This window comes from Capsicum annuum, chromosome 3 (genome assembly GCF_002878395.1).
Source record: "Capsicum annuum cultivar UCD-10X-F1 chromosome 3, UCD10Xv1.1, whole genome shotgun sequence".
NCBI classification, from domain to species: Eukaryota; Viridiplantae; Streptophyta; class Magnoliopsida; order Solanales; family Solanaceae; genus Capsicum; species Capsicum annuum.
In genome coordinates this window covers 60,109,482-60,122,597 of record NC_061113.1, presented here as the reverse complement: position 1 = coordinate 60,122,597, position 13,116 = coordinate 60,109,482, and the positions used below count along the sequence as shown (strand labels likewise).

Below are 13,116 nucleotides of genomic sequence, written 5' to 3'. Positions count from 1 at the left end.
TCCTGTTTCAAATAGTTGTATGTGTAATTACATATGTATTAATATGTGATTATGCAGTTTTATATGCAGGTTCTACATTATATTATTTGGTTGAACAATTATATATTTGTATTTATATGTATTTCAAAAAACTAATAACAAATACGTTCAGGTAACTGTACATATTTTTATACATGTAATTTAATTATATATGTATTAATAATTGAGGACATGTTTATATAGTTGTATATATAAATGCAAATTTATTTTTTATAGTTGGACATTATTTTATATTTTTATTTATATGTATTTTTAATTGTACATGTGTCTATATCTATAATTTATAATATATTAAAAGTGTGAAAGGCCTTAGAAATGTTGTTTGAACTTTTTGTCCTTCATTAAAAATCTTTGCTTTAGACAAAATCGTATTTTCACTATTTTTCCTAATATTTGAGAGTTAAAAATCAATTAAATATATTTATGATAATACATTTCCTTATTAGAAGTCATCAGAATTTCACTATTTTTTCTTAATTTAAGAGTTGAAAATAAATTAAATATATTTATGGTAAAACCTTTCCTTATTAGAAATCATCAAAATTAATGAAAACTAATACTTTTTTCATTAGTTTAAAAATTCTAAATTTAATTTTAAGAAGATTTGAAAAATCTAGAAATAATTGCAAAATCGTTAGAATAAGAAAAATTTAAAAAGTACCAAATTTTTAAAAGTTTTAAGTACGTAATAAGAACGTAATCAATTATTTTGTAAAGATAAGACTTTAAAAATAAGGAATGATTTTAATTATAAGAAAAATAATAATAATCGTAACACAAATATGGTTCAAATTGACGAGTCTCCTTAACATATGGCAACAAGGGAAAGAGGTACTATATGGCAAATGCAAAAGTGATGATTCATTAACCACTTGAAACTTTTGGTGGTAAAATACATATGTTTATATTATTATATTAAAGCGTGAAAGATTTTTGAAAAGTGATTTAAACTTTTACACTTTATTAAAAATCATCGCAATAGGCAAAGTTATTTAATTTTAAATAGTCAAATGTTACATGTGCGAGGCACGTGCGGTTAAACTAGTATATATATATAACTGTACTCTTAAATAAATATAGATAACTTTATTTATATTTTTTCAATCAAAGTTGCAAATACTGAAAATGTAATTGTAACGTATTTTAATACATGAAACATAATTGTCATTGAAGAATTAATCACATCACAACAAATATTTTGAAATATATCATTTACGATATTTCCTACATGAACGCCTATTGTGATCCTTAAATCCACAAGCACTGCATGAGTTGATGGTTTTCTTTCCGATCATATCTCTTCCTGATTTTTCGTATAAATACAAAATAGCATTTTAAAATATAATTTTTAAAAATACAAGTGTATCGATGAAAATAAAATTAAATTAAAAATACAAATAAAATAAAATCACAAAATAAAAATACATATGCAACCAACAATAAAATACAAATATAAAACAATCCTTTCAAACACAAGTGCGAATTATATAAAATATAAACGATAGTCCGAACTATAAAATATAAATACAAGAGAAAACTATAAAATACAAGTGCTAATTATAAAATATGAATACAATTGAATCAACAAATATAAAATATACATAATGATTCAAATACAAATACAATAAATGACTGTGATGTTTTCATTATCATCCATAACTTGTGCTCGACGTAGCCATATTTTTTAAAAATTCAAAAAAACATAAAATAGAACCCAAAAGAAAATGAGAAAGAAAAAAAATACAAGTTAGAGACAAAAGAGTGGAAAAATAATAATAAAAAAAAATAGAACAAGAAAAAAACGAAAAAGAAAAAAACAAAAAAAGAAGAGAAAAAGAAAAAAAAGAAAGAGAAATAGAAGAGTAAAAATAAAAGTGATAAAAAAAGAAATAAAAAAAATAGAAAAAAAAAGATAAAAAACAAAAATTGGAAAAGAAAAAGAAAAATACGAAAAAAGAGAAAAAATAAGAAAAGAAAAAAGAAAAAAAAACAAAAAAGGAAAAAACAAAAGAGAGAAAAAAGTGAAAAGAAAAAGAAAAAGAATCAAAATAGAAAAAAAATGATAAAATAAAAAAGAAGATGAAACAAATTAATTAGAAAAAGAAGAAGAAAAAAGGGTAAAGATACAAGAGAGAAAGAAAAAAAATAAAGTTTTATTTTGAAATTCTTAAAATCATGAAGATAATAATTTTCAGTTGACTTGAGTTTGATTTGGAGAAAGAATCTACTAATTTAAATATTATTAATTTATGAAAAATGAATCTACTGCTTTAAATAATATTAATTCATGAAAAAAGAATCTACCGCTTTAAATAATATTAATTTATAAAAAAAAAATCTGCTGTAATTTATAAAAAAGAAATGGGGATCTTTCAGAAATAGTGAAACTTTGCTATAAAACCTCTCTTCCATAGCCGTATTTTACATAATTATCATTTATAACCGCTGTATTCAATTTTCAGACGATGTATTCACTTTTACCTAGTAGTCTGTATTCGTAAAAACATAAATACACTACATATTTAGTCTCGCCAAAAACACTATCATTATTTTTTTCATTTTTTTTCATTCTCGTGTTTTCCTGCTTTTTCCTTCCTCTTTTTTTTTTTCCTATTTTTTTTCTTTTTCCATCTCTTTAATCTCTAACTTCTATTTCTCTTTCTTCTTTTCTTTTCTTCTTTAATTTTTTTTGTTTTTTTTTTTACTTATTTTCTTTATCATTTATTTTATTTTATTTTATATTATATTTTATGTATTTTTAAAAAATATTTTTAGTCGAGTACAAGTCATGAATAATAACGTAAATACCACAATTGTGTATCGTATTTATAGTCACACCGTCATTTATATTTTTATATTTATTAATACAATTGTATTTGTATTTATATTTTAAAGTTCGCGCTTGTATTTATATTTTATAGTTCGCACTTGTATTTGTTAGTTTGCACCATCATTTATATTTTATATAATTCGCACTTGTATTTTAAAGAATTGTTTTGTACTTGTATTTTATAATTGACTGCATATTATATTGGATTATGTTTATATTATGATTTTATTATATTTGTATATTTAGATTATACTTGGATTATACTTGTATTTGTATTCTATTTTCATTGATACCTTTTTATTTTTAAAAAATTATTTTGTATTTGTAAGTTGATTGCATATTCTATTTAGCCGTGACTATGTACAATTTATCATTTGTATTTGTATACAAACAAGTAAATGCATTAATTGTATTTTCTTGATTCTAAATATATAAATATGTAATGTATCATTTGAAACAAATGTACCATTTTGTATTTGTATATCAAAATTATCATTCATATTAGTAAATAAACAAATATCACTTGATGCAAATACAATTACAAACAAATGATTTTATAAATAAAAATACAATATGTAGTTGTATAGAAATTTGAATTGTATTTATTTGTATCAATAAATACAACTCGTATTAATAAATACAAACAAGTATTTATATAAAGAAAATTAATCGTTCATTTTCAATAATTAAAAAATACAAATGATAATTCACACTTGTATTTACATGTTATAGTTCGCATTTGAATTTTTATTTTATAGTTCGCACTTGTATTTGTATGTTATAGTTCGCATTTATATTTATATTTTATAGTTTGCACTTGTATTTGTATGTTACAGTTCACATTTGTAATTGTATTTATAATTCACATTTGTATTTGTGTTTGCTAGTTTGCACAAATGAAAAGCAAAAAAAAAAAAAAGAAAATACAAAAAAATGAGCGTAACATAAAATAGAGAAAAAATACAAAAAAACAATGAGGAGGAAGATGAAAAGGAAAAAAAAAAAGAAAATGAAAAAAACGAAAAAAAAAGTGAAAAAAGAAAGAGAAAACAACCAAAAAAGGGAAAAAAAAATAAAGAAAAAAATTGAAAAAGGAAAAAAAAGGAGAATAAAAGAAAATAGAAAAAGAGAGAAAATACATTAGAGACTATAAATTATAATTAGGAATAATTAATAGGCAAGAAGAAGCTATGAATTATGATTGATTGAAACTTAGGCTAAATAGAGTAATTAGGAGCATATATTTGCTAAGATAATGTAGTTATCCAAAAGAAACCTATTGAGTAATTATTTCTTATTTAACTCAACTAATTTGAATAAAAGAAGTACAAATCTCGTTGTATTAAGCTACAATTCCAGAATTAACACGGATGGATGTATAAAGAGAGGATTCAACTTATATAAATTGAAATATAAAGAATTTCCAACGGCTGCAGAATGTACTGTACTTGTACACAAATATGTTTTCTCTTTTTTGCATTCTTTTTATGTGGCAAAGAGATACTTCTTAGTTGCTCCCACTCCTCAACGAAAGAGGATTCAATAGTTGGTGAAACCTCAACCAACCGGATCCGAGTAAAATGAGAAAGTTAGCTACGATAACAGAAAAGATAGGCAGTTCTTTATATATAGAGTATATCTTATATCAATAAGGTGAGATCAGACACATTAAACGTTCTTCCACATGCCTACAGGAATTGCGGTCTCGAAGTATACCAACATTTTCCTCCTGCAGTGAAACACGTCCAGGATGGACCCAAGTATTCCTCATGGGCGTTAATACATTTGTCTTAACAATTTAGGCTTACTGCAACATGAATAATTGAAATCATGCATTGATAGTGTGGCGTCTTTTGACAAACTTAATACTAACCAAACTTAAACCTTTTTACCAAGTCTCAAATTTAAATTTTTCCCAAGAATCAGTCCACATAAAACAAGAATTTGTCTTGGTAACCCATGTACTTCCACTGTTCAGCCAAAATCATGTCTTGTTAGAGCGGAAAGCCGAGACTAATTACAATAGTGTTCCACATTAGCTCCTTGGAACCAGTTCCAGCAAAAGTAAAAATGCAACTGCCTAAAATTCTACACTAAAGTGGGACTCTTAGGATTGGCTTTCAAAAAGATTCTGAAAGCGAAAAACGTTACATGGCAAGAAGAGGACTATTCCTGACTAACTCTCTTAATTTAACAAAGGAATGACGACAGCCTAAATACAAAGTGCCTCTGGACACAAATTCACAAGGAACAACCTACCTGTTTCCTCGTCATTCAACCATGCAGAGGCTGGAACAGATGTCACCTCCTAGACTTTCTGGAGCATGAAAACAAATTAGAAAGCATGAGTGTTCCTCGCCATCCAGTTTTCACTCTTTACCATCTGAACAGCAAAAAGAATGTGTTATAAACTTTGACCACTTTAAAAATATCATATAGTGCAAGACACCACTTTCCAGAGCTAGCAACGTATTTCTTTTTTCCTTATATATTAGATTATGAGGTTGGATAGAGCTCGAAATTCGTAAACTATGAGAAGGTTAGAAGCAACAATAAAAAAGGAAAATAAGCAAAAAACAAAAAATATAGTAGTGACAAAAATACTAATACTAGTGATGTACGACATCTGGCAAAGAACAAATTTAATTGATAAGAATGATAGTGATGTCAAAGAACAAATTTAATTGATAAGAATGATAGGATTCCTACACAAACAATGATAAAATATACTCATTAGGGCCATTGATAACTATCTGTTCAGTTACGTTATTTTGGTGATCGGTCTATATCTATATTTATAACTAATTGCCAATTTTACAAGCACTTGGCATATTGCAAGGTCCCCAAGACTTCCATCTGAGGTTGGTTTGCTCAAACAGCAATAGCTTTCGCTCAACATCGCATTCATTCAGAGGAATCTCATGCAATTTCATTTTTTCATCACATTCATTCAGAGGAATCTCATGCAATTTCATTTTTTCAATGAAGGAATCTCATCCAGTTTTGCGACTAACATTGTCAAGATGGATGTACAAACTTAGAAAGAGCAGATTAGAGGTTGTGACACAGAGTTTATGTTAGCAACCAGATTGCACAATAAAAACAACAAGAAGAAGTATTTCAGGGTTTAAAACATTAATGATTAACGTATTGACCAACCTTGGAAAGTCCGCAGTTTTGATAGATTAAAACTCGACTGGACTAATATTAGAGAGGCAAAATCTCAAATGAACTAATTAGGGAGGCAAAAACAAGAATGTTCCTTGAAAGTTGAAATTAGAGAATTACTATATATAATATGGTGAAAGAAAAAATTCACCTTTGTCATTGAGAAAAGCAGAAGAATTGGCATCCATTTGGTGAATCTTATCCACTGAACCACTAGGAGCAGGTGCAGCAGATAATCTAATTGTGGGCGGGGAACAAGTGTTGCTCCTACTTGACAGCTCATTTGAGGTATGATTTCCGGTTCGATGGTTCAAATAGATGTCCAAGCTAGCAGATGAAGACATTCCCATCTTTCTCTTGCTCTTCAACCTTCACCTAACAGAGACGTGAGATACTGAAAAGAAATAAAAAGGAGTACAACTGTTCTTGTTTCTTATTACCAATTTGATATTGAGCAGTATAGTTATTGCAGTACCTGTCTTTCCGTTTCTCAATATATCTTTGCACTGATGCTTTCCTGCTTGTGTTGCCTTCCACTGCTGCTGCATGATTGATTTTGGAGGCATGAGAGGAAGAGATAGATAAGAATGAAATTCATGGAGAAGTAAAATAAGATGCCTGATTGCTTTGACTTCAACAAGTTCTTTTAATCATCATATAAGCATTACCTACTTCAAGTTTTGCATTTATTAAAGGCATTTATCATTTTTTTTTGGATAAGGTTAAAGGCATTTATCTATTATAATGCATTGATGAAGAAATAAAGAGTAGCATTAATTGAAGGCCTGAAACAGGTGGTTAGCAGGAGAAATCTATGTTGCTCATATTTTTAAATAGTGTCGACGGGTGCGTGTATCAAATTCTCCAAAAGTACTTTCTTTTGGAGAATTAGATACGAGTGCCGCATCATTTTTGGTGTGTTCGAGCTACATAGGGAGAAAGGACTATTAAATTTACCTGTCTGCAGACTCTGGAATGCCATTCAATTTAGTGGCAAAACCTGGTTTATGGAAGTACTTCAACCCTTTAGTGGTATAATATCTAAGCACCAGCTAAACTTATTTTTTTGACTAGATATGAAAAGGCCTGTCAACGGGCCCAACATTACAGTCATGAATTATATTTTTAGGTGTTCAATTTTATTCTTCAAAAATAAATTAATTATCAATATTTTTAGATAAACATGATAAGAAGTAATAGTGGACATTACACTTGTCAGTAAATTGTCTTTTCTATTTCTATTTCTATTAAATTAAACATAAAGTTATAACCTACTTACGTTGCCACAACTAACTTTAAAAAATTAGGAAATCTAATTATTGTTTGCAAAACCTGGTTTATGGAAGAACTTCAACACATTAGTGGGATAATATCAATGCACCAACTTCTTATCTTTTCCTCTTTATCTTTTATTTTTTGATAATGAAAGTGTTCGGGCCAGCTTGCACACACCTCGACCATTCCATCCAGTGCCCACCAAAGCTTATGTAGATGAAAAGAAATCATCTAGCACTTCTTTTTTTACTCTGCTGGATTTGAACCCCAGTATTCAAAGTTTTTACCCATTTCACTGACTGCTAACTCACACCTTTAGGTGTTCCTCTGGTTTTCAAGCACCATCATTTCAATATGTGGGTACTTGGATTTGGAATTTTAAAATCTCTTTCATATAGCTGTAAAATATGGTCAGGATGGGAAGTCTTGACTCCTGAATGACAACGGCTAGTAATTTTTTAATAAGTTAAGGAATGACTGTCTTATCTTTCCCTCCAGTTTTCAGGTACCATACTGTAAACGATAAAGTTTTGATGACAGCTAGAGGTCAGCTAACATGGAGAAAGAAAGTCATGGCCTCACACAACCCTGGGTAAATAAAAGCATCCATCACATTGCTCAATTAAACTAAACAGAGGAGCCTAATATTCCCCCAGTTTCAGCAAGGTACACCGAGAAATTTTCCTCACATTTTTGGGAGTTCTTGGGGTTGGGGAGAAGAGAATCAGAAACAACAAAAGGAAACAAAAGAACTTGCCCGAATTGTCTTCATAGAAGGTGTTGCTTTCCTCCAAATGCAGGCGAGTCACTTCACTCATTTTCCCTGTAAAATATTCAAATTAGTATGTTCTGTAACACAAGGACACACCTCATCGAGATTCATGGAAAGTTACTTTTCATGGAAAGCCATAACCTAGACAGAATCAAACTCACATATGGATTTGGCAAGAGGGGGAGGGTGGGGCTAGTCAACTTTATCAGCATTTTCATCAAGCACATTACAGGTTACGCCTATTTTTTCTATTCAACTTTATGCACATACCATCAAATACCCCAGATCATGGACTAATGTGTTCACATTCTTCAATCTCCGGGGTAAGCCAGCAAAGAAACAAGAATGAACCTGTTTGCATGGTCGGCATGAGCACCATACGAGAATCTGGACCCAGCTTAACATTTGCAGCCTGCAAATCGCATTCGGAATGTCGAGCTGCTCTGGCAGCATCCAACGGAGTTTCTGAAGGCACAAAGAGTGGGCTTGCAGCAAGATGCATGATTGCTTGTGCCTAAACAAAACACCAGTGGCCACACCAAGAACAAATTTAGTCGTCAATACTGAAATTGTCGTACTTCTGATGTAGATCAAGCTTAAGGTACCTTTCCAGCAGGAACATCATCGTACACATTCACCTTTCCACAATAGAAGATTGTCAATTGACCTGCTGGTGTGTTTCCTGAGTCTCTGGTTCTGGACTCCCCAAGAAAAAACAATTAGCACTTGAACTAACTATAATGGAATTTCTGGAAATCTCAGTCCGTAAAGGCTCACACACTCGCAGAAACGGTGTTATCAATGGCGCTCGCCATGTCGCCAATGGCGAATGGCGAGGCGAGGCATGGTCCCCACCAGCCTTTGTGGCGCTGCGACCTACAAAAGGCGATGCCTAGGCGAGGTTGGCGACATGGCGACGCAAGGCGACAATGGCGCCGCCTCTTTTTTTTTTTTTTTTTAAAGAATTAGGGTTTTAGGGATAAAAAAGGTAATTTTAGGGCTTATTGTCCTATTTTTGTTCAACTGTCTTACTTGCTTGGCGACTGCGATTGCGACCTAAGGCAAGTCACAACTGCGATTGTGATTTCGGCGACTGGCGGCAGCTACTCTGGCAACTGGTAAGTACTTCGGCAGTTTCTCTTATTTTTCTTCTTCTTTCTTCTTCTTCTTACACCAGCAACTCAACTGGTAGTCTGGTACTGATTTCTTATTTAGTCTGGTACTGATTTCTTATTTTTTTCCTCTTCTTCCTCTGTTTTTCTTCTTCTATTTCTTCCTCTTTTTCTCTTCTTTCCTTTTCTGCACATTGTATTACACCATTACTGTAAATTTTAGCATCCATCTACTATCTATTTTTAATTTTTGACTTGAAATATTTCCTAATATTTCTCATGAGTCCGATGTGGTTGTTAAGTTTGACACTCATTCTATCAGTACGAGATAGTTTCAAGTATCTGGCATCGATGATTCAGGAGAACGGAGAGATTGACACTCATTCTATCAGTAGGGCGAATGAAGTGGAGGCTCGTCTCCGGTATCTTGTGTGACAAAAAGGTACCTCCCAAACTTAAAGGCAAGTTCTACTGAGTGGTGGTTAGACCGGCTTTGTTGTATGGGGCGCAGTGTTGGCCTATTAAGAAGACCCACATCCAGAAGATGAAGGTGGCGGAGATGAGAATGCTTCGATGGATGTGTGGGTGTACTAGAAAAGATAGGATTAGAAATGAGGTTATTTGAGATAAGGTGGGAGTGGCTTCGGTGGAAGCCAAAATGAGGGAAGCGAGGTTGAGATGGTTCGGTCATGTGATGCAGAGGAGCACGGATGCCTCAGTGCGGAGGTGTGAGAGGTTGGCTAGGGATGATTTCAAGCGAGGTAGAGGTAGACCGACGAAATATTGGAGGGAGGTGATTAAACATGACATGGAGCAGCTTCAGCTTACCGAGGACATGACCCTGGACAAAAAGTTGTGAGGAGGCGAATTAGGGTAGAAGGTTCGTCTGAGTTAGGATGTTGTATGTTTTAGTGTATACTTGGAGTATCTTGCTTTTAGTATTATTGAATATGTTAATTTCAATTGTATCTTGTTCTATTACTATTCCTTATCTTATCTTGCTTTATTTTGAGCCAGGGGTCTATCGAAAACCTCTTTATCTCACAGTTGAGGTTGTGGTATGGACTGCATACACTTACCCTCCCCAGACCCCACTTGGTGGGAATATACTGGCTATGTTGTTGTTGTTGTTGTTGAATATTTCCTAATGTATTAGTGCTATTGAAATTTTGATCATTTATATAAGCATATTTTAATTTTTTTGTATTAATTGTCGCCGCACTTTCAAAAAGCGATCGCCTCGCCGCGTGGCAAGGCGGGGCCTTGTCGCCTCTTCTCACCTTTCGCCGTCCAAATCACTGCACAGAATCACAACTTCCCTTAGGATGCCATCTTCTAAGTTCTCACATGATAGCTAGTGAAACCATTTAAGTCATATTTTAAGCTGATTCGAGAAGCCTAACGGTTTTTCTACGGCAATTGATAAAGCATAACTGCTGATGATAAAACATTTGTTCTTAAAATACTTGTAGCACTCAGTCCATGCTCATCAACATTTTCCAATTGTATATAATGTACTCAATACAACAAGCTCTATAGGAGCAACAAGTGCAGTGCTCCTATGGGATCTAGCAAGTGGTAGTGGAATTTGGGACATCACCAACAAAATAGGAACAACTCTTCAAAGTGAAATGAAAGACCGAAGCTCTCAATTGAGACTAAATGTAAAAAGCATTAACATTTACTTGCTTGTCAAAACATTAACCACAATTCTTGCACATCCTTCACCCAACCAATTCAAGGACACACAAATAAGCGAAAACTCCATATTAACCACTTAATGAATATTAGAATCTTTTTAATGTACTTTTGAAGGGAAGAGCCGGCCGGTACTTCATGGAGCAGCAGAGTCAAACTATTATTCAATGGGAACAAAGTGTGTCAAAGACGAGCACCTTATTTATTTGTAACATAAAGTAAAGAATCGGCCACCTCCAACCCTAAGGTTGTGGGTTCAAGTGGGAGCAAAAAGGTTAGCTTATAGCGAGAGGTTAAAGATTAAATTTAAAAAAAAAAGAGCAGCCATCAGTTCAGCATATAAAAGGTTTAATAAATTGCATAAACCAGTGGAGGACACGATTATTCACCTAGAAGGAGCTAAGTTATTGACAACTGCAACAGAACCTGCAGCTTTATCACCAGAAAGATCAGGTTTATTTGGATGCTTTCTTCCATACGGTACAATTTCTTCAACCGATTCAGAAAATCCTGCATCAGTATTTGTTCCTTTCTGGACCTACATTAGTTCATTTTATTCAATAATTAAGCGCTTAAACATGGAAAGTTACATTCACACTATGAAATTAAGCGATAGAGGTATCATATTCATCAAATAACCATGACAAGAGAAAATATCAGTAGATGAAATCGAAACGCACACGCTGTAGACTAGTGTCTGGGCGAGGAATGTGAAGCCTTTTCCGCTGGCCGGTGTCGGTATCCGGCGGCGTCTCAAGTAGCGCCTTCAGTGAAATCACCTGCTGAATCGCCTGTGATTTATTCCATGACGGCCTTCTCATCCCTGCACGGACACATCTTTAGAAGACGCACGCATAATCGTCCTCACGTGTGTGCTAGTTTTATGCATAATAATCTTCAAAAAGATAAATATTCTATTCTCGATTTTCGCAGCTCCGGGTTTTTTTAACGTTCAAGCATATACAAAGAGAGAGAAAAAGTCTTTCTGTGTGTGTGAGAGAGATGCACCTTTATCTTTAAGATAACGGCGGCAATCTTCGCGAGTGAGCTGAGAAATGTCGTCGTCCGTAAGTTGGTGCAGCGGTTTGTCAAGAGGCGACTTAGAAACAGTTTCTTCCGGCGGCATGTTGCAAAATTCAGGTATAAATCGGTACAACTTCGTTTCGTTTGGATAAAATTGGCAACAGAAGAAAGCTGTTTGGCTGAGTTAGTGAGTGAGTGAGTGGTGGCGAAAGTGGTTGCGGAGAATTGGGAAAAAATGGCCGCGGCGCCGCCCCTGTTTGGCAGAGAGTGAGTTGCTTTTTTGGTTTTTGGCAGTAACCAATTCAGGAGAAGCAAAGCCTGCAACCCCAGGTTGCCACGTAATCAGCGATGTCATTATTGAAAAAGATAGCCCCCACATCTCATCTTTCGAATTCGTGATGCCCTTAGAGGTCGCGGCGGTCCCTCTCCTTACCACCGCTACCGCTCTATACTGTACTTCCCGGCCTAACTTTTTCCCATCACATATTTCGCTTCTTAAAAACGTACTAATCTTGAGGAGTTTAGAGGCATATATAAATGAGCCTTCAAACTTATATTTGTGTTCTTTAATTTTAGTTATATATAAGTAGATATTTAAATTTATATAAAATTAAATAAGTAGATATATATGTTATATGTAGTTTCAATTTCTTACATGATTAATTTGTGTTTTATATGTATTATGTCACATAAAATATTTAAAGTTGAAGATTATATATATGAATTAAGAATAAGTTAAAGGACAAGTTAATATATTATACCTTAATTTTTGAGCTTAAATTATGTGCACATAAAAAAATTTACATCATCATATAAATTTATCTGCTCTTGCAAATTATCATATTTTTAACTTTTTTTTTTCTTTTTCTAAAAAGTTTATTAAAAGAAAAAGCACTATTGCACCATATCCCTCTAAATCTTCTAACTCAGATCTCTCCTCAGTGGCAAATCTACATAGGGGCCAGGGGTTCATCCGAACACTCTTCATCAAAAAATTATACTATTTTTACATGATAATTTTTTTTATGTATAAATAGTAGAGGTTGAACCCTCTTCAACTAATCCGTATATGTACTATTGAATCCCTCACTGAAAATTCTGAATCCGTTCCTGTCTCTCCTCCAAAGTCTAAACCCTCCTTTCATGTTTATTTACTTGGCTTTGTTTCCAGCCTCATATGTTTCTCATTACTTTAATGT

General features: G+C 32.7%; 1 protein-coding gene across 8 annotated transcripts; it reads right to left on the bottom strand.

Moving 5' to 3' along the window:
- Window positions 1–4,735: 4,735 nt before the first annotated feature.
- LOC107863801 (protein TIFY 4B) lies at window positions 4,736–12,448 on the bottom strand. 8 transcript variants are annotated; one of them, XM_016709942.2, is made up of 9 exons: window positions 11,903–12,444; window positions 11,575–11,717; window positions 11,284–11,432; window positions 8,690–8,780; window positions 8,436–8,598; window positions 8,070–8,135; window positions 6,513–6,576; window positions 6,189–6,406; window positions 4,736–5,252 (listed from the first exon to the last, which is right to left on the bottom strand). In XM_016709942.2, the coding sequence occupies exons 1-9, from the start codon at window positions 12,018–12,020 to the stop codon at window positions 5,239–5,241; spliced, it is 1,026 nt and encodes a 341-aa protein (XP_016565428.2). In that variant the 5' UTR covers window positions 12,021–12,444; the 3' UTR covers window positions 4,736–5,238. The 8 variants fall into 8 exon arrangements, with proteins under 8 accessions (XP_016565428.2, XP_016565427.2, XP_016565432.2 ...); XM_016709941.2 differs by having other exon boundaries at window positions 6,513–6,579; window positions 11,903–12,442; XM_016709945.2 differs by lacking the exon at window positions 4,736–5,252 and adding an exon at window positions 6,995–7,037 and having other exon boundaries at window positions 6,264–6,406; window positions 11,903–12,448.
- Window positions 12,449–13,116: the final 668 nt, after the last annotated feature.

Coding starts and splice junctions, on each gene's coding strand:
- LOC107863801 (XM_016709941.2), bottom strand. CDS start 12,020: ATGCCGCCGGAAGAAACTGTTTCTAAGTCGCCTCTTGACAAACCGCTG. Junction 8,781..11,283: donor AATAACTTAGCTCCTTCTAG/GTGAATAATCGT, acceptor TGGGGAGTCCAG/AACCAGAGACTCAGGAAACA. Junction 6,407..6,512: donor ATTGAGAAACGGAAAGACAG/GTACTGCAATAA, acceptor TGTTAGGTGAAG/GTTGAAGAGCAAGAGAAAGA.